Source organism: Oreochromis niloticus, linkage group LG20 (assembly GCF_001858045.2).
Source record: "Oreochromis niloticus isolate F11D_XX linkage group LG20, O_niloticus_UMD_NMBU, whole genome shotgun sequence".
Classification (NCBI taxonomy): Eukaryota; Metazoa; Chordata; class Actinopteri; order Cichliformes; family Cichlidae; genus Oreochromis; species Oreochromis niloticus.
This window is the reverse complement of record NC_031984.2, coordinates 31,034,982-31,053,563: the sequence shown is the minus strand read 5'-3', so window position 1 is coordinate 31,053,563 and position 18,582 is coordinate 31,034,982. Positions and strand designations below refer to the sequence as shown.

Sequence of the window (18,582 nt, the reverse complement as noted above, 5' to 3'; positions counted from 1 at the left end):
CAAAGCTCCATCAAAGGGTTCAGGTAACATTTACCATGTCAGCTGTGAAAAGTACCATTCCATCATTGGCCAGTGCAGGAGGACTAAAGGAAAGTGTGACACAAATGTGGTGTTCATTACTTGTAGTGGTAAGTGTGAGTCCATACACCTCTCTTTCTATAGACTCATCCCTATATACAGTACATACATGTAGGTCCTCTGTTAATTATGGTAGTATTTTAATTCATTATCTTGGGGTAATTGTTACATTTTTTGTTTCTTTGCAAAAAGAAAGGTTTTTTTAAAGTAAAAATGACATTCTCAAGTTGCTTATGTCATTCTTAAGGAACTTATTCCAGTTTCCGTAACAATGACCATTTGGCTGGTTCAGTAGAAAAGTAATCTCAAAAATCTGAAAAATGTACAAGTTATTTTTCGTTCATTTTTTAAACACATTATGAACACAAGCTGACCATCTCTAACATCATATTTGTCAGAAGTGGATGAGCTTGTTTCCTTCTTTAAACACAGTTTCTGTGCTTTTACAGAAAGTGTAAAGTTCCGCACGACTGAAAAACATGGAGGTGTACTTGAAGTCAATTATCGAGATAAGTGGGAAAGAGTATGTCCATTTAATCCTTCCCCAGTTTTAGTGAGAAAGCTCTGTGAAGTGATTAAGAAAGAAAACCATAGCATCTCTAAGGAAGACAAACAGGTAAATCTTTACATTCTGCTTCTTGAAGCGGTCATAGCGGTTTATAAAATGGAAAGAAATGCATGAGAGGTGTATCTCAATAATCACAAATTGACCAAATGTTTGAAGTTAAAAACTTACTGGATACTTTGCTGACACAAAGTCTGCAGAAATATAAAAGAAATTGAATGTCCCAATACTTTTGGTCTGGACTTCTAGTGACTTCTTTTGCTGTGTGTTGCTTCAGTCAGGCCTGTTTTTCACTGCCAGAGAAATTTCAGTGTTTTTTTTTATTGTGGCTGTATCTCCGAATGTGAAAAAGTTTTAATTTGATTCAAGGTCAACTTAGAAACAACACTGGAGTTCACTGATGTTACCATGGACGTCAAGCACTCCGTCAAACAACGTTCCTGTGGAAACGCTTCTCCAGCTGAAATACTTTGTGAAGGTAAGAGAAACCATGAATCCTTTCTCAATAAGTCTAAAGGGCTAAAGGAAAGTGTGACACAAATGTGGTGTTCATTACTTGTAGTGGTAAGTGTGAGTCCATACACCTCTCTTTCTATAGACTCATTCACATATACAGTACATACATGTATGTCCTCTGTTAATTATGGTAGTATTTTAATTCATTATCTTGGGAGTGATTTTTATTTATTTTATAAAAAGGAAGATTTCATTAAATAAAAATGACATTGTCAAGTTCTTTATAAGATAGTGAAGCCACAAATAATTTGCATCAATTGATAGTCTGATCGGTTTTGTCAAGAATATTTTTTGAACATTTTTTAAAAATATGTTGAACACTGTAACTTTAATAAATGTAAAATGATGACAGGTGCTTGCTTTGCTCCTAGTGATTTTGCTAAAGCTAAGTTGACCATCTCTAACATCATATCTGTCAGACAGAAGTGGATGAGCTTGTTTCCTGAAATTCCTTCTTTAAACACAGTTTCTTTGCTTTTACAGAAAGTGTAAAGTTCCGCACCACTGAAAAGGAGAAACCATGAATCCATCAATTAATTACTTGTTTTTGACAGAAAGACACTTTTTGTATTCTGTAAATCTGAGCTGACTTACTTTGGTCAGTGTGATACAGATAAATTATGACTGAAACTCACTGTGACTGAATCCAGAAAAAATAATAAACTGACTGTGTTTGATTTCAGACTATGAAAAACATCCCTCTATATCCATAGCACCTATTATCATGGGTGTGAGACTTCTTGTTGTGGTGATCTTGACTTTTGTATTTGTACGATTCTGTGTCAAGAGAGCGAGGAGGTCCAGAGCTTCATGTGAGTATATTTATTACATGACGTATACACATGGCTTGTCTCACTTTTAATTGAAAACCTTAAAAAGTGTAAAAATCCTGATTGAACATGAGATCATCCTTTATATTCCAAGTTTAAAACCAAAAAGGGTGTTGCAGACTTTTTGCCACAAGAGGGCAGTCTATACAGCCATTTCAAATAACACCATCACTGCTGCTGACTGAGCAAGCAGCACATGAGCTCAACCAAACACTGCTTGATTGAAAATGTAAATACAGAACTGGAAAAATTAACCACACCTGTTCTTGTGTTGTGTTTTTCCTGCTCTTGTGCACCTTGTTACCTCACTGGTACATTAGCACAGTGCACTGGTGAGACAGCTGTTGTTATGTACTGTATGAGTAAATGTGTAATGCTGTAACCTTTCAGCAAGAATGCTGCCAGGGAAAGAACTGGAGTTTCAAGGTGGGGAACATGAAGATGTCACTGACAAAGAAAATGAGATGGAAGACTTCAGTTGTGGTGGTGAGTCATTAAGTCTTTCATTCGTTTTATATTGTCTTTTTCCCCCTAAACAAATATTTAGCTTAGTGTCATTTACACACTGTACATCATTAAGATCACTATTTTAGTTTGGAAATATAAAAAGCAGCAACACCTTTAACACTTTTTTTTTTAACTTTACACTGATAATATTACTTATCATTAGATATTAATTGAACAAATTATTTTTTTCTTTTGTAAGTTATTTCTACCTAATTGTATTGCATCAAGAACTGCAGTCTCTCTGCTTATAAAAAACAAAACCTCACCTGAATTAAATTAGACTTTTATCCCTTCTGATGTTGTCTCCTTGTGCACTGCTACTGCTGCTCCCTGCTGACCATTCGAAGACATGCACTTTCAATTTCACCAAAATTTCACAATGAACCTGAACAGAGATATAAAACAGATGCAAATGCAAAATTCTCGCATCATTGGTGATGAGAGTTAGGTCTCTGGATACAAAGACCAGTGTTTTTTAGTCCAGAGTGTCAAACCCCCAGAAATAGCATCGTCAGGAGCATGACCAGGAACAGCGCTTATTTGATTGATTGAAAATATGTCAAAAGTGAAAACAATCTGTCAGCCAATCGGCCACCATGTTTCCACTCACAGTCCAGTGAAAATGCAAATATTTTTAAGCTGCAAACACACAGCTTTCACTCGCTAGATGGGCCTCATTGCAAAGCAGCACTTTTTAACATAATGCAGTCTAAGTCTGTGATAATAATCTTAAAGTAGAATTTTCACCTTTGACACTGTCACAAACTGAAAATGTATACATTTCCTATTTATTAAGATGTTCTTCTGTGCCAGAGTTCTTTTTATAAAACTATTTGCCTATCTTAGATTTATCTCAGATCATTCCTATTAAACTGTCCTTTTCAGGATGTGAGGTTCAGTTGTCTTTGAAAAACAGTCACAGATCTGGCATGTGGGAGTTTTTTGGGAAATATTTGTTTTTTAAAAAGCCAGCATGGTGTAAGTGTTCTCTTGCTATTTTTCATTCAGGTGTCAGATCAGAGGCTGAATTAATCTCAGAGAAGGATGATATTCAAGCAGATGAGGCTCGACCCCTGACCTTTCCAGGCACTACTGCCATCAACATCAACACACATAAAGGTGTCCATAATGAAAGCACTGGAGCTCTAAACTAGTTTGATCACAGTGTTTCCATTTTAATATAAGTAAATGGCAAATAAATAAAAATAAATAAGACTAATCAATGTTTAACACGTGTCATCTGTTTTTCTTTGTGACAGATGGGGTGACCTATCAAGTGGAAAATCCAGTGGAGAGTTTTGACGACATCGATACAATCGCTGGAACCACACTGACTACAGCAGAGGTCCATGTCAGCCACACATGACTTAAACACAGCAGCCCCAGGATTGGTGCGAAGGAATGAGGACTAAATGAAAAACAATATTAAAATCTTTAAATGCAATATACATTTAATGAAATGGCTGAAGGAAAACTATATTTGATGCAAGAACTTGCTGTAAAAACAAAAACAATCTCTCTTTTGATACTGTATAGCAAAAACTCTTTAATGCAAAATGTATAAGAGTGATAAGGTATTACTCTGAGTAAAATATGATCTTTAAAGCATAAATATTCAATATCTTGTGGTTGTCGTCTTGATATTTTCAATGTGTCAGTAGATGGTCGTTGAGACACCAGAGTCTCAGTTGTAGTAGTGCTAAGCTGGTCTGTTTAGTCTTCATCTTAAAAATGCTCAACTTTACAAATAAAAAACTATTAGATTTCATTTATTATCTTTTGTGTTTATTTCTTCTCATGGTTGTAGCTTTTTTTTCTGCAGCTAATTTAGGGCTAACTTTCACATTCATGACAAATGTTCACAGAACACATTTTTCTATAACTCACCCAATTTGTTTATTTTTCTTAAACTTAAGAATAATTAAGGTTGTGACTGTTGTGAGTGTCCGGTGGGTGATCTTTCAGTCTGTTTAGCTTCTTTGGCAGGTACATTTTATTTTAAGACTAGCCTCTTGAGCCCCAGCACCTCCAGTGCCCGGGGCAAAAAGGGGGGAGATCTTATTTATTTGGCTGTAACAAGAGCTTGGTAATATAAGTCCCGTAAACCTCTGAATCTCAGCTAAGAGCTCATATAAACCATTTCTACAACCACCAAACACAGTGAAAGCAGCAAGCTAGTCAAAGCCTGCCGCATTTGTCAAAAAAATCAACACACACTGATTCAGAAACTGATTCAGAAAAGTTTCAAAAAACAAAGTTTTTTGAAACTTTGTTCAAAAAACAAACATTTTTAGGCATGTAAATAAAGTTAAATAATTTCTGCTGTTCAATACCTAAGATATTTCAACTGACATATGTTGCCAAAATGTAGCAAACTGCAAAACACCTGGCTTTCTATTCATTAAAAGTGCTGTAATCTTTCACTGTTTTACTTCAGGAGCATAAATCTTTGCACAGACAATGTCGATATGTTGATTTCTTTTTTTCTGGAGTTAAATGTGAACCGAAGCATATTTTCAAAGTGTTTATGTGCAATAAAATCCAAAAATAAATTATACTTACTTTTTCTATATTCCAGCTTCTGTAACTTTGATCTAGTAACATTTGCTGTAATGTTTACACCTCTGATGAAATCTCATAAATGTTAGCTTTATTTTGATACCAAGATTGTTTAAATAGAGTTTGTAATTGCAGAGAAATGCAGGCTCAGAAAGCCACTTGGTGAATTGCAGGCTAGTCAGCATTAGCATGCGATTTGAAATCAGGGTGAATTATGGATGTATTGCTGACCAAAACTTACCAGCCAATATTACCGTTGAGCTGACATTACATTTTGTTTTTACCATGGGACACTGGATAGATGAATAGCACTGACATAAAATGAGTGACATGTTTAGGTTTGATCCTCTGAGTGCATCTCCTAATGCCTGAGAGATAAGCTGTTTCATCAACAAGACGTTTTGAGAGTCACTGAAGTTCTGAAACTGAAAATGAAACAACATTCTCTATTATGACTTAAGAATTTATGCCAATGGCCAAAATTAGAGCAGCTGCTTACTACAAATGTTAACCCGAGTAAGGCCATCGTTGAGGCACTGACAGACTGGATAGTGCAGCTTTTATAAGACTGACAGACCTACTAAGGCCTCAGATGCTTGGTTAGGAGTTAGCCAAGGGCCACTGAGAAGAGAGCGAACGATACACCCAAAGGGACTAATTTGTAAGCAGTGCCCCTCATGTCATATGTAAACATCACAGCCAGCATCGCTGTCAGAGGCCTTGCTAAAGGATCATGGTGTAGGATTAAGTCTGCTGTGTAGCTGAAGCTGAAATAGATACAGCAGAGACATAGTGGTCTGTAAGTGATCTCAATGATAATTACAGTGAGTCTCAAGTGTCATTTGTCCAGAGAAGGAAGCAGTGGGGACTCAGAAGCCATATACACAGTGTTGTAATATAAAATGAGAAATCATGTTTCTTAACAATAGAAATCATGTCTGTCCACAGCCTGTTTGTTTGATTTTTTTAATTATTGTTGTTTGGTTTACACACTTGTTACCTCCAAATCATGCTTACTGTAGATGCTGTCCACACACACACACTTATTGGTATAAATGTTATTAAAATTAGATACACAGAATGTAACTTCTCACAAAATGTCCACTCTAAAAATCTAATATGTAGAAGGAACAATAAACATAATAAAAAGTTTACTGCGAGTTCTGAAGTCTGCAGAACCATGAACTTGGTGTGATGCCTTGTTACATAGAACACACTCGCAAAACATTTTAATCTTCTCTTCATGTGAGAATCAGCACATACAGTGATGTGAAAAAGTGTTAGCCTCCTTTCGTATTACCTAGTGTTTTGAATATTTATCACACTCACATGTTTCAGATCATCAAACAAATTTTTAGATTAGACAAACATAACCAAAGTAACAATAAAATGCAGTTTTTAAATGATGATTTCATAGATTAATGCAGAAAGGTTATCCAAACCTCCCTGGTCCTGTGTGAAAAAATTATTGCCCCTCTTGTTAAATCATGAATTAACTGTGAATAACTACATTTTTTGGAAAGCTCAGTTCAGTTTCACACTCTGGCCTGATTACTGAACTCATTCGGGAGGTCACAAAAGACCCCAGTGTGGCTGAATTATAAAAATTCTGCAAAGATGAGTGGACCAAAATTCCTCCACAGTGCTGTAAAAGACTCATTGTTAGTTGTTGCAAATGCTTGATTGCAGTTGTTTCTGCTAAGGGTGGCCCAACCAGTTATTAGGTTAATAATAAACGCCTTCATTTAAAATGATGATCTGAAACATTCAAGTTTGGCAAACATACAAAAAAAATAGGAAATTAGGAAGGGGGCAAACACTTTTTCACACCACTCTACAGTCAGTGAGCCAAATTCCTCCACCGGCTTTTCTACTAATACACTGCCTGTATTAGTTTTTGTATGACAGGCCTGGAAGTGCACTTGGGTCCCAGAGGGAACTGAAAGAAGACCCCAGTTTGTGTAATGTCCTAAAAATATAGTAAAGCATGAGTTGGAAAAGCACATTAAGGACTCAGGTCAATCTGGTTCTTCCATCCTCAGATCCTGAAACATTCCAGTCTGAAAGCAACACTGGTGTCCCGTGTACGTGAACAGCAACAGCAACAGCGAGACATCCATCAGTGGAGAACAAGCTGCATGAGATTATGCAATGTAACCTTGTTAAAGAAAGGTCAATAAAGTATGACAGGCGGGGGACAAAAAATGACTTGTGAGGTTATGAATTTGATCTGTTTTATGTAACTGTGTGTATTTGAGCCGAGAGCTGCAATCACAACATTGTAAGATGGTGAAAGATGTCTCTCTGTGGATGGTACTCATGACCATGACAATTTGCATATTAGTGATCGTCAGTGGTGCTAGTTTCATTCATTTGAATAAGTGATGAAATGTTTATCCCGCTGAAAACGTTACGTCCAGATAAACAGAATCAGCTTCTTGGGTTTTCTCTTTGTACATAAGATACATAACCATGTAACTACAGAACATATAATCATGAATTGTATATTTTTGCATGCTGGGTACACACACTTTTTAAATGTTTAGTTTTTACATAGAACATAAAGAAAAATCATGTGGTCTTTATCATTATTACACCATGTCATTGTTTATTTCACAGAAACTAAGTGAAAATACAAAAGCAGTGTATGAAAAACTAGAAGCACTCTGCAGCAACAGCTGTAACTTTGCATTAATTGTTTTGTTTATGTCACTCATTGTTTCTCTGGAACCATCTCTGTTCCCTCCTTTTTTATTGTTTTGCATCTGTTTTCTCATTTTATGCTGTTTTTGCAGTAATCAAACATAAATTTCATAGATGAACCTGTTGAGAAATTATTAGGTCATTTGTAAGTCTGGTGGACTTACAGTAAATTCAAACAAAAATTCAACTCTGTGTCTGCAGGCACAGTCTATGTGCTATACTACTGAACCTCAAATATACTGCATGTCCAATAAGGTACACATGTATTTTGACATACAGTCTGTATCATCTCATATACAAAAAGACATTACTTTTACACAAGGACAAAGGCATCAGAATGATACTAAAAACTGTTTTATCACTGCAAACCACATGCTGGCTTTGAGCTACATCATATATTTTTAATGTTTTTAAGCAATAAGGAACTATAAAATCCAGGGAGAGCTGCTTTCTTTTTTTACTTTTTTCCCCAACTTTTACTGCTGATCATTACCTGGCACCTTCTTCAGCCAGTCCTTCTCCACATATGCTCTCACATCTCCTACTGAACACCTTTTTCCTGCATCCAGAGCCAGGAGCTTACCAAACATCTCCATGGCTTCTGGAGTGAACCTTTTCCACAAAGGAGGGATGTCCTCCTCAGCGTTAGATCGCTCTTCCATTTTCCACCAGTCTGCAAACTCCTCGTAGAAGTCATCCGAGTCCACACAGCGTTCCCAGGGGAAGTAGCCTGTGAGGATGCAGAAGATAACCACGCCAAATGCCCAGGTGTCCAGACTTGGCTCCACACTCAGAGGTGGAGCAGTCACCTCTTTCTGGCCCTCGGGCAGAGCTACAGAACAAAGTTCAGGGGACATGTAGGGAAGGATTCCTGTGATAAAACGTATCAGGGTTCCTCTCTTCTGGGCAAGGCCAAAGTCCGCCAGCTTGACCTGGCAGCAGAGATTGTCCAGCAGAAGGATATTTTCAGGCTTCACATCACGGTGGACCAAGCCATGGCTGTGGATGAACTCCAAAGCACTGGCGATCTGAAGAACACAGCGTTTTACTGAGGATTCTGGGATACCCACCTAGAACAAATGAAATTGGAGATGGGCTAGTGAGACTGATATAGAAGCTGGATACAGTCATTTTTAATATATATCTAGTGCTCATCATTTCTTCCACAAACATTGAACGGCTAAATGTTTTTTTCTGATGAATGTGAGTTCAAGAAATTTGGAAATTCAAATTTCGTATTGGAATGAAAGGTATAATTCAGTCAGCCTAAGTTCAAATGAACCCACTTCATTAGAATCTTTTAATTCTGAATATTTGACGGGTCTAAATCTTAATGCTTTAATATGTCAGCAGTTCATCTTAGGAAGATTTGAAAACAGCCATGGCTTATGGACGGCGCTGAAAGGGTCGTCCCCAGATCTCCAGGGCCCACAGCGGATTAAATCTACTGATTTTCATTTTGATTGCTTGATTTTTTTTCTAGCATTGTGGATTTATTGAGATACAGTGAGATACATTTTTTCAGCGAGATGACTCAATGCCATTTCCTCTAGTGGCCAGAAGATATATCTTTAGTACGTTATTGTATCCTGAGTTATTGCCATCGGTTTCAACTGCACTTTGTGATTAATGCTAATTCACAATTAATGCTTTACCTACATTACATTACAGTCTTACAGACCCACTATTATAGCTCTAGTTCTAGTCTTGTTTTGCAATTGTTTGACTCACTTTTGGTTGAATGACAGCAAAAAGGTCCCTTCCAATGATCAGCTCCTGGGCAAAGCAGTAATGCTCATTAGACTGGAAGGCAATGCCAAAGAGACCCACAATGCAGGGGTGGCAGGACAGGTGCAAGGAGATGCAGTACTCTCGCAGAAAGCCCTGCAGCTTAGTTGAAGTTTTGGGCATCACTTTCAATGCCATGGGAGTCCCTGCAGATCATTCATGTTTTTGTAATTAGTATCCCAGTTCATACACATGTTTGTGTTACTTTGTTAAACAGAGAAATCAAACTGATGACAGTTGAATATGATAATTATTTAAGACACAACAACAGAGTATTTCCAAAACGTTAAACCTCTCCTAGGTCACCCCCATACACGCAAGCTGTTTCCAAATTGAGAACCTCCAGGCCTCAAGCCAGCCACCCTTTGCAACCCCATGGTATGCATTCATGCTGTCTACTTTGTCTCCACTGACACCCTTATTGCTCCACTTTGATTTGACTCAATCGCTCTGGGTCATCCAGGTTTCAAGATTTGCACAGAATCAGAAGGCATCATACATCTTAGTTTTTCTTCAAGTAGCAGTTTTTCCAAATTTCCAAATTTTTAACCTGAGGTTTCTTCACTAAAGCATTTTCTCTCTCAGTAGCTGTTATTTTATTTCAACCCACAGAGATGTCTGGCATGACAAAAAGAACAACTTTGGTGACTTTTTGGAGACTATAAATTACTACGTGTTTTTGGTCTTAAGTCTGTTGAATATGTACTTTTCGCTATGTACTATTTCAGAACCATTATATGTCATCATATATTGCATCCTTTCATGAGAATACAACAGCTAAGTGCAAATAAAAAACTATATTCTGCCATGTATTAAGAAATTTTAAAACTCAGTATTTTTTTAATCAGATTCCGAACATTAAAGCAGGTAAATTCTTTAACTGATTTCTCCTGGGAAACAAAAGATTTTTATAATACCAATAGAAAGAAACCGGTTATACTCTGCTTTAAGAAGAATAAGTGCAGTCATACCTCTAAAGCGATGTGTAACCAGGAGCACTTTCCCGTATTTCCCTCGTCCGATCTCTTTGATGATGTTGAAGTGTTCTTGGATTTCCAGGTGACTGAGGCTCTGTGCTGTCAGCTCCATCAACTCATCAATCAGGCTGCCATCAGGGAGGCCCAGCTCAATCATCTTTAGCCAAACATAAAGCAAAAACAAAGGAAGTGCTTTTTCAAATGTAACATTGCTCTCCCACAAACAAACAAACAATCAAGAAAACTCAATCCCTTGTTTGTGCAAGCAGCTTGTTGGATGCCATTGAAATTTTGGTCAGAGCTGATGTGATAGAGCCACATAGGGTGTGTGCACAGCCATTAAATACTTTAAAAATGTTAATTATGTTAAGATTTTGTTAAAGTTTGAAAAGATAAAAATACTGATTTAAATCCTAATTTAAGAACATAAATTAAACAGCATAGCATATTAAACAAAAGTTTGACCCAGAATCTTCATCTATGGTTAAATCAAAAGCCAGAGCTAAAATTTTCAACCTGAGGTTTGAGACGCCAGCACAATATTCTGGAAGAAAAACCAAATCTACAATTTCAGGTGAAGTAAGAGTGCAGTTTTTTTCAAGAAATGGCTCTTTTGTTTCTGAAAAACTTTAATTTCCAGTGTCAACTAAAATGTAAACTATCATTCATACTATCAGGGATTTTTTGATCAGGAACATCTACCAATGCATTTGGATGGTTGTTATTTACTTTTAAAAAAATCACACACATTGTTATACTTGCTATGCATGAGAAAAAATGAAGTACTTTTGTATATTTCGATGAAAACAATAAATGGGATTACAGATTTTTTTAGTAGTTTTGTCAGTGGTTTGCCATCTTTAGCCATGATTATCATATAAACCATAATAAAATCTTACCTTTGCTCTTTACTGTTCTTGATAAAGTCAGTGGAGTTTAAAAAATGGCAATCCAAACACACACAAAAAATGCATAGGCTTAAACCACCATTCTCACAACTGACAAAATGCAGCTAATCAATATCTTGAACAAGTGCAGGTTAAATGTCTGTGCTGCCTGTCCTTCACTTTCACTGCTGCTGCTGCATGAGTGGACTTGAAAGCTTTTCGTTTCCCAGCATGCAGCTCTCAAATGCTGCGATGGGGTCAGTGCCCACTTTGACAGCTGATTACAAACTGCCACTGGGGAGGGCGCGCGCACGTAAACACACATACACGATCACACGATCACACTAAAATCAACTGCACATGTGCATATAGTATAAATATATGAAAAACACAAATTTAAACACATTTTCATAAACCTTACTTAATGGAAAAAGCAAATGATATGACAGTTTCAATATTTGTGGCTCTGTCACACACACACACACACACACACACACACACACACACACACACACACACACAAACAGTGACTTTAGCCTTTTGACATACCCCATGCAGAAACATGTTTCTTTGTGGTTGAACTAAAATCATCATAAATATAAGTATGGAAATAACTACATAATTTTTTATTCTTTCCCAGTTACTCTGAAGCACATAAAACATTTGACCCAAATCTATTTTTAATGGAGGAATGTAGCAAATTGTGGATACTTTTATATCTACCAGTTTTTGCCTGCTTCATACTCCACCGGTGTAGTTTAGATGAAAATATTCTTCTTAAACATATTAACCTCACTGATGATTGTAGGTGCTTTAGAAAGTAACTTATTACAGGTTGAACTATACAATAACAATATCTAAAGTGTATCTTCACTGACTGTAACCGAGGAAACTGAAATGAATGGACTTTTATTTAAGTATTTTTAGTGTGGTATTGCTACACTGACCTTTTGACTGGGATTTGTTACCACTTTACAAATGAGGCTGAGGTGTCCAAGTAAATATATCATATGACACATGGTTATGATGCTCTGATTGCATTGCAGATTGGACTCAGTGATCAGTATTTGGAAGAGAGAAAGCAGTTCACTCTTGAGTTGTGTGTTAGATGTTCTATTCTGTATTTTACTGTGCATGTCTAATGAATGTTGCCATACAGGCTTTGTTTTTATAGTAGCATGACTATAATGAGATTTTTCCTTCTGTACTACGGGAAATAACTAGAGCTGAATGTTGCTTAACTCAATTTCTTTAGGGATATAAACATCCTGTCCTGCAATAGGGACTTAATGGCTGCCATGATATGAAGTCAGACATGTGAATTCAAACAAATAGTTTGCAAAGTCATCACATGTGTTCCTGATGTCAAATAAAACACTCCTGTCCTCGACAGTCTTGTGGAATGGCCTATGCTTTTGTTGGCTGTCTGAGCCACAATTTTTGTTGCTAGATGAATTGCACCTGAACTTTAAAGAAGACATTGATGTACTAATTTTGGTAAACACATACCTTCATCTAGTGCTATTGTGTCAAGCACCTGTAAAGCTATCAGATGATTTAATTTTAATGATCCTCTAATTTTCCATCTATCATCATCAACAGGTTAAAATGTTAATTTATGCATTGCTTTGGTATTAAACAGTGAATACTTTCTGGTAGAAAAGCCCGGCCCATAACCGGCATGCCTCACTTTTTACCTGCCTGTGATTTTTTTGTATTCTCTATTTTTAGACTGAGCTAACCAAATTGTGAATATCTGGTGGAGACTCTGCTTAATTACAAACATCTACAATAATTGAACGGTCAAAAGGAAGGAAACAGTAGTTTCTTTTCTTTTCTTTCTTTCTTTAAAAAAAGACTTTGTTAGCTACTCTGGGCATTACATACTAATACAACTCCAACAAACTACTTGTATGTCTATGCGATTCTTTGATTTGGAAAAATGCAAAAATGCTGCTTTTCTTTTCTTTTTTTGTCTTTGTTGCTTTTGTTTTCTTAAATGTAATCAGTTTACAACAACTGACAGGATTTTCATGTTTATTCAATATTATGAAAATAGCCTATTAATAATCTGTTCTGTGTGCAGAGCCTACTCGTCAAAGCAGACCTGATAATTAGAAGTATAAATTATTTTATTATAATAATAAAAGTGTTGACATATGTTTGAAATAAGCGTAGCCTTGGATGCATGTTGTTGAAATTTTCACTTGGAAGTGGGTCTTTAAGGGGAAGACAGCACCAGCCCGGTGGGAGGTTCACCTTTGTGACTCTGAACTGGGAGCCATAAATGCACTCAAGCTGTGGCAGTCGAACAAACAAATCCTCCAGGCTGTCATCTACAACCCACTGATGTGTCTGTGGTGTTATTGCTGCACCTGTGTCTCAGTGACTGTGTATGTATGTGTTTTTTGCCCCGTGTCATGAACACTTAATCTGAGGGCACAGAGCATCCATGCAAACAGAACTAACAACACAAAGAAACGGATACGTTGGCGTGTTGGTCTCTGCAGGGCTGCGGTGGGATAATGAGGTGTCACTCACTACTAACCCATTCAAGCGGTTCACACCAGGACAGAAGGAATGGTAACTGAACGTAGTATTTAGCAATTTTCCGTCTTTTCTGTTTTACAAAGTACTTGTGCAAGCTTGTCTCATTTACCCAGCTACACACACCAATACAAATTCAAAGTTTTACTGATTTTTGTTTTGTTTTATTCTTTTTGTAAGCACATTATAATGGACCTGATGAAACTATATATAGTGTATCTATTTTTCTACTTCTGTGGATTCCAAAAATATCCAGCTATGTTTGGTAGTAGTCAGCGAACATCATAGCAACGCTCTCTCGTCCTCAGTCACGCTGCCATCAGTGATTAAAGTTATGTAGTGGAGCATGTTTTGAAGTTTATGATCATCATGTTACGCTGTCACCACTGACATAGAGTCATGTCATTTCTGGGATCTTTTTCATCCCAGGATGGTGCGCAGTAGTCTTCACGGCGCCAGACTGAATCCATATCCCAGCTTCCTATCCCATCTTTGATGCCCTCGTGTCCTCACAAGAATTAAATTACAGAGCAGAGCAGTCTCACTTCTCAATATTCCTTTCACAGTTTGTAATTATTTCTAATAAAGATATAGCCTTTAGCAATCATCACATGGATGCCAGTAGCACACATGCCAGTAATATTACAGAGACGTTCAACAAAATATATGTTTTACCAGCAGGTAAAAATTATGCCACCACTATCATTACCAAATAAACTGCAGGAAAAGTTCATATATCCCACAGTTCTCTAAAGTCAGTGAACATCTTTTAGGAACACATGGACATTTGGAGAATTCTGTTTATTTGCCGTGCCGCACAGTCACACATGACTTCATACAAGATCACTTTCAGCCTTGTGATTCCAGAACTGAGAGCAGGTCTGGGATATGGGACTGACTTTGGCTTAACAGGTGAACCTTTTCACTCCATTAACAGTGAAGAACAGCTTGCAGCAGCAAGTCTGTCCAAATCAGCCGATGAGTTTATAAACTTTTAAACTCATCAGCTTCTCCCTGTGATTTGGTTTCATTTCACACAGAAGAAAAATCCAAGTAAGCTCCAAGTGAACCAAATTGCTTCCGAGTGAGATTACTGTGTACACATCTGCACAAACAAACTACACCAATGGGGAAAACAAACCAGAGTTTGATTTAACGGGACGAAACACTGTAGGCCTGAAAGTACCCTTATTTACTTCTTTGAGCTCCCCGTCATCATTGGCAGTGATGGTTCCTGATGTTAGTTTTCATTGTATGAGCTTTACCTTACAGTATAAAGTATGTTGAGTTGACTGTTTTTGTGATATAAATACAATTAGCTCGATAAATATTTGGAAAGAGACAACTTTTTTTTTTTTTAATTTTTGTTCTGTACATTACCACAGTGAATTTTAAATGAAACAACTCAGATGCAGTTGAGGTGCAGACTTTCAGCTTAAATCCAGTGGGTTTAATTCAGTGGGTTTAATTCAGTGGCTTGAACAATAAGATTGCATAAAAATGTGAGGAACTAAAGCATTTTGACACAATCCCTTCATTTCAGGGGCTCAGAAGTAATTGCAGAAATTAACTGAAAAGAAAATTTTCATTTCTAATACTTAGTTAAAAACTCTTTGTTGACAATGACAGCCTTAATTCTTGAACTCATGGACATCACCAGATGCTGGGTTTCCTCCTTTTTAATGCTCCGCTGTTTGTTTGTGGGCCTTTCTGTCTGAAGTTTAGTCTTAAACAAGTGAAATGCATGCTTGGGATAAGATCAGGTGACTGACTTGGCCATTCATGAATATTTCTTTATTATTGCTTTAATAAATTCCTGGGATGCTTTGGCTGTATGTTTTGGATCATTGTCTATCTGTATTATGAAGCAGCGCCCCATCTGACTGCATTTAGATGGATTTGAGCAGATCTTAACTCCTGAGGATTCATTCGGCTGCTTCTGCCTTGTGTCACATCATCAATAAACACATCATTAATAAGTCATGCATGTCGAAGCCATCACACTGCCTCTGCCGTGTTTTACAGATGATGTATGTATTCTTTGGATCATTAGCTGTTCCACGCTTTCTCAATACATTTTTCTTTCCATCATTCTGGTAGAGGTTGATCTGGGTCTCATCTGTTCAGAGAATGTTTTTTCCTGCAGTGTGCTGGCTTTTTTGTCTTTCATGGACATCCAATATTGTAGCAATTTATTTATTGTAGCAATGGGTTTTCACAGCTTAAGTATGGCTCATTTCACCTGCATGGAGAGCTCCTTTGACAGCATTTTGCCTGTCCACAGCAAAATCTTCTAAACTGCAAATTGCATATTGCAAACACCACACCTCAAATCAACTCCAGGTCTTTTATCTGCTTCATTCCATTATATGACTATAACTGGAATATGTTTCAGTTTACAGGTAAAAAAACAAACTGTCAGTCTCTAAAATATGGACCTAAGTTTAAAAGTTAGTTGAAGATGTTAAACCTAAATCAGTGTTATTAGAACATTTGTTCTTTTTTGAGCATTATTTCCTTTATTGGATAGTGGAGCAGTGAAGATAGACAGAAAGACACACAATAAAGGGCTCATCAGTATTATGAGTGTCATTTCACTACTCTACCTTGCCAGCACCAATGCAGCAATAATATGACTTGATAAACATCATAAACCTGTAGGTAGCTACAGAAATTTCTATTTCTGATAACTCTCTGTGGGTTCAAGAACTTCCAAATATTCTGAGGCAAATATAATTTAGAGAAGCTTTAATGAATCAGTAATTTAATCTATATTGTAATATTGAAAACCCTGCAAAAACTGTGTTTTTTAAATGAAGATTTCTTCCTTAAATTTATTGTCACTTTTAGGTCAGAGTTGGTCCTCTGGTATATAAATAGATGTCAGGTGTTTTGCATATCCTACACAGCTGTTCTGAACAATAGCCAAACAGACCACCAGTGACATTTAGTACAAGGCTTCAGTGTTACAATTGAGAAATTTATCCCTGTGTAAAATTACATTAATGTGTCATCACTTCCAAATGTGTCACTCTTATCGCAGACCATATCTCACAGCTGTTCTCAACTGTGGCTTGGCCAGAAATGTGTGGCTGTGACTACAATCTTCCTGCATGCACGGCTTTGCGTGTGTACATGATGTTTTAGTCATTTGGCTAGTTTAGACAAGCTTTCTTTTGTGGCTTAGCCTTTCTGTGCGTGCATCGTGGTTTTACACACACTGCATCTAACATACATTAAAATACAGACATGTTCGGTAAGCACCTGCTGTGGGAGAAAAGATTTACTAATAAACAGCAGTGACTCTGGGCGTAGGACTTTGAGGCGTGAGAAACTGCAGCTCTGCAGTCCAACTCTTGGTGACAGATGGTTCGTGTTGTACTCCAGTTGTTTATCGCTCTCTTTAGATCACAAACATGCACATACACCCACACACAGAGACACACAACTACACAAGACATTAAGAACATCCACAAACACGTTTTTAAATGTGGCTTTAACATTTCCAGCTGCTGCTTTTAAGTCCTGAACATTACACCTGCCAGAATGATCATTCAAGAAATATTACTTATACTGTTTTTCAAAACATACAAATTATATAGCAAGCAGCACAGAGCAGTGGTGCAGTGTTTCTGTGTGGAGCTTGCATGGTCTCCCCATGCTTGCCTCAGTTCTCTCCAGACACTCCAGCTTCAGCCCACAGTTCAGCAACATGTATTGGTAGGTTAACTGGCAATTCTAACAGTCTCCAGTCTATAATAGATGGGAAACTGGTGTACCCTACTTCTCGCCCTAAAACACCTAGGATAGGCTTCATCCATCCATCCATTTTCTTTCATGGATGGATGACAATGGAATTGAAAGAAATTTGTCCTCATTGCACAAATGGTGGCTGCAAATCAGCAGCACTCATATCCACAGTGCTTTGGCTTTTATAGTGGGTGGGAGTGGTAGTGCTTTGTCCATATATTCTATTTATTGTGTAATTGGATGTTAACTGTCTGTCTAACTCTTTGAAGTATAGTGTTAATAAAGACAATTTTACCAAAATTGTACATGCCTCATAAACAGGTCTCAATTGGTAATCTGGCATACTGGGAATTTTCCCAGTGGGATGATGCACTTTTGGGCTGACAGGCCAGCTTGAACGGCCGCTGTGCACCAGCAGCCCATTCAGTAATTTTCATTACTGACACTGGATTGCCCAATCAAATCTGCTAATGCTACCAGCCCCTCCCCTACCTTTACTGTGCACTTGTGCACTGTATAAGAAACGTTTGGTGTGGAAGAAGTGGCGAAAAGGTGGAGCTGAGAAGCTGAGACAAAACAATAGAAAGAAACTAAAAATAGATACAGAAAAATGTGTCAAATTAACCGACATGTTAGCTGTCGGGGCTGTTGCACCATGAACAGTAGTACCAGCAACAACTAGTAGGCCTCACAGTCACAGGATGCTGCTGCTAGTACCAGCTGTGGAGAAGTGAGAAAGAGATGGAGGAAGCTGAAGTTAATGTGGTAAGAAAATAGATGGAGGAACATAAGAAGGAAGGAAGAGATGCAAAGATTAAAGTGAAATGAATGGCTACTTTGACCATGAGCCACTGCGAATATCGAATTGTCACAAC

The 18,582-nt window shown here is 37.4% G+C and overlaps 2 protein-coding genes across 2 annotated transcripts; one reads left to right on the top strand and one right to left on the bottom strand.

Annotated features, from left to right (window-relative positions):
• The first annotated feature begins 1,168 nt into the window (after positions 1-1,168).
• On the top strand, positions 1,169-4,226 carry LOC102077892 (uncharacterized). Its single transcript, XM_019349907.1, has 5 exons — positions 1,169-1,207; positions 1,843-1,971; positions 2,380-2,475; positions 3,505-3,615; positions 3,756-4,226. Exons 2-5 carry the CDS (start codon positions 1,884-1,886, stop codon positions 3,860-3,862), a joined length of 402 nt encoding a protein of 133 aa, XP_019205452.1. The 5' UTR covers positions 1,169-1,207; positions 1,843-1,883; the 3' UTR covers positions 3,863-4,226.
• A 2,648-nt stretch (positions 4,227-6,874) lies between these two features.
• On the bottom strand, positions 6,875-11,639 carry LOC100690206 (serine/threonine-protein kinase SBK1). Its single transcript, XM_003449095.5, has 4 exons — positions 11,423-11,639; positions 10,518-10,680; positions 9,490-9,692; positions 6,875-8,828 (listed from the first exon to the last, which is right to left on the bottom strand). The coding sequence occupies exons 2-4, from the start codon at positions 10,678-10,680 to the stop codon at positions 8,235-8,237; spliced, it is 960 nt and encodes a 319-aa protein (XP_003449143.1). The 5' UTR covers positions 11,423-11,639; the 3' UTR covers positions 6,875-8,234.
• Positions 11,640-18,582: the final 6,943 nt, after the last annotated feature.

Coding starts and splice junctions, on each gene's coding strand:
- LOC102077892 (XM_019349907.1), top strand. CDS start 1,884: ATGGGTGTGAGACTTCTTGTTGTGGTGATCTTGACTTTTGTATTTGTA. Junction 2,476..3,504: donor GGAAGACTTCAGTTGTGGTG/GTGAGTCATTAA, acceptor TTTTTCATTCAG/GTGTCAGATCAGAGGCTGAA. Junction 3,616..3,755: donor CAACATCAACACACATAAAG/GTGTCCATAATG, acceptor TCTTTGTGACAG/ATGGGGTGACCTATCAAGTG.
- LOC100690206 (XM_003449095.5), bottom strand. CDS start 10,680: ATGATTGAGCTGGGCCTCCCTGATGGCAGCCTGATTGATGAGTTGATG. Junction 9,693..10,517: donor GGTTACACATCGCTTTAGAG/GTATGACTGCAC, acceptor AATGATCTGCAG/GGACTCCCATGGCATTGAAA. Junction 8,829..9,489: donor TTGCTGTCATTCAACCAAAA/GTGAGTCAAACA, acceptor CATTTGTTCTAG/GTGGGTATCCCAGAATCCTC.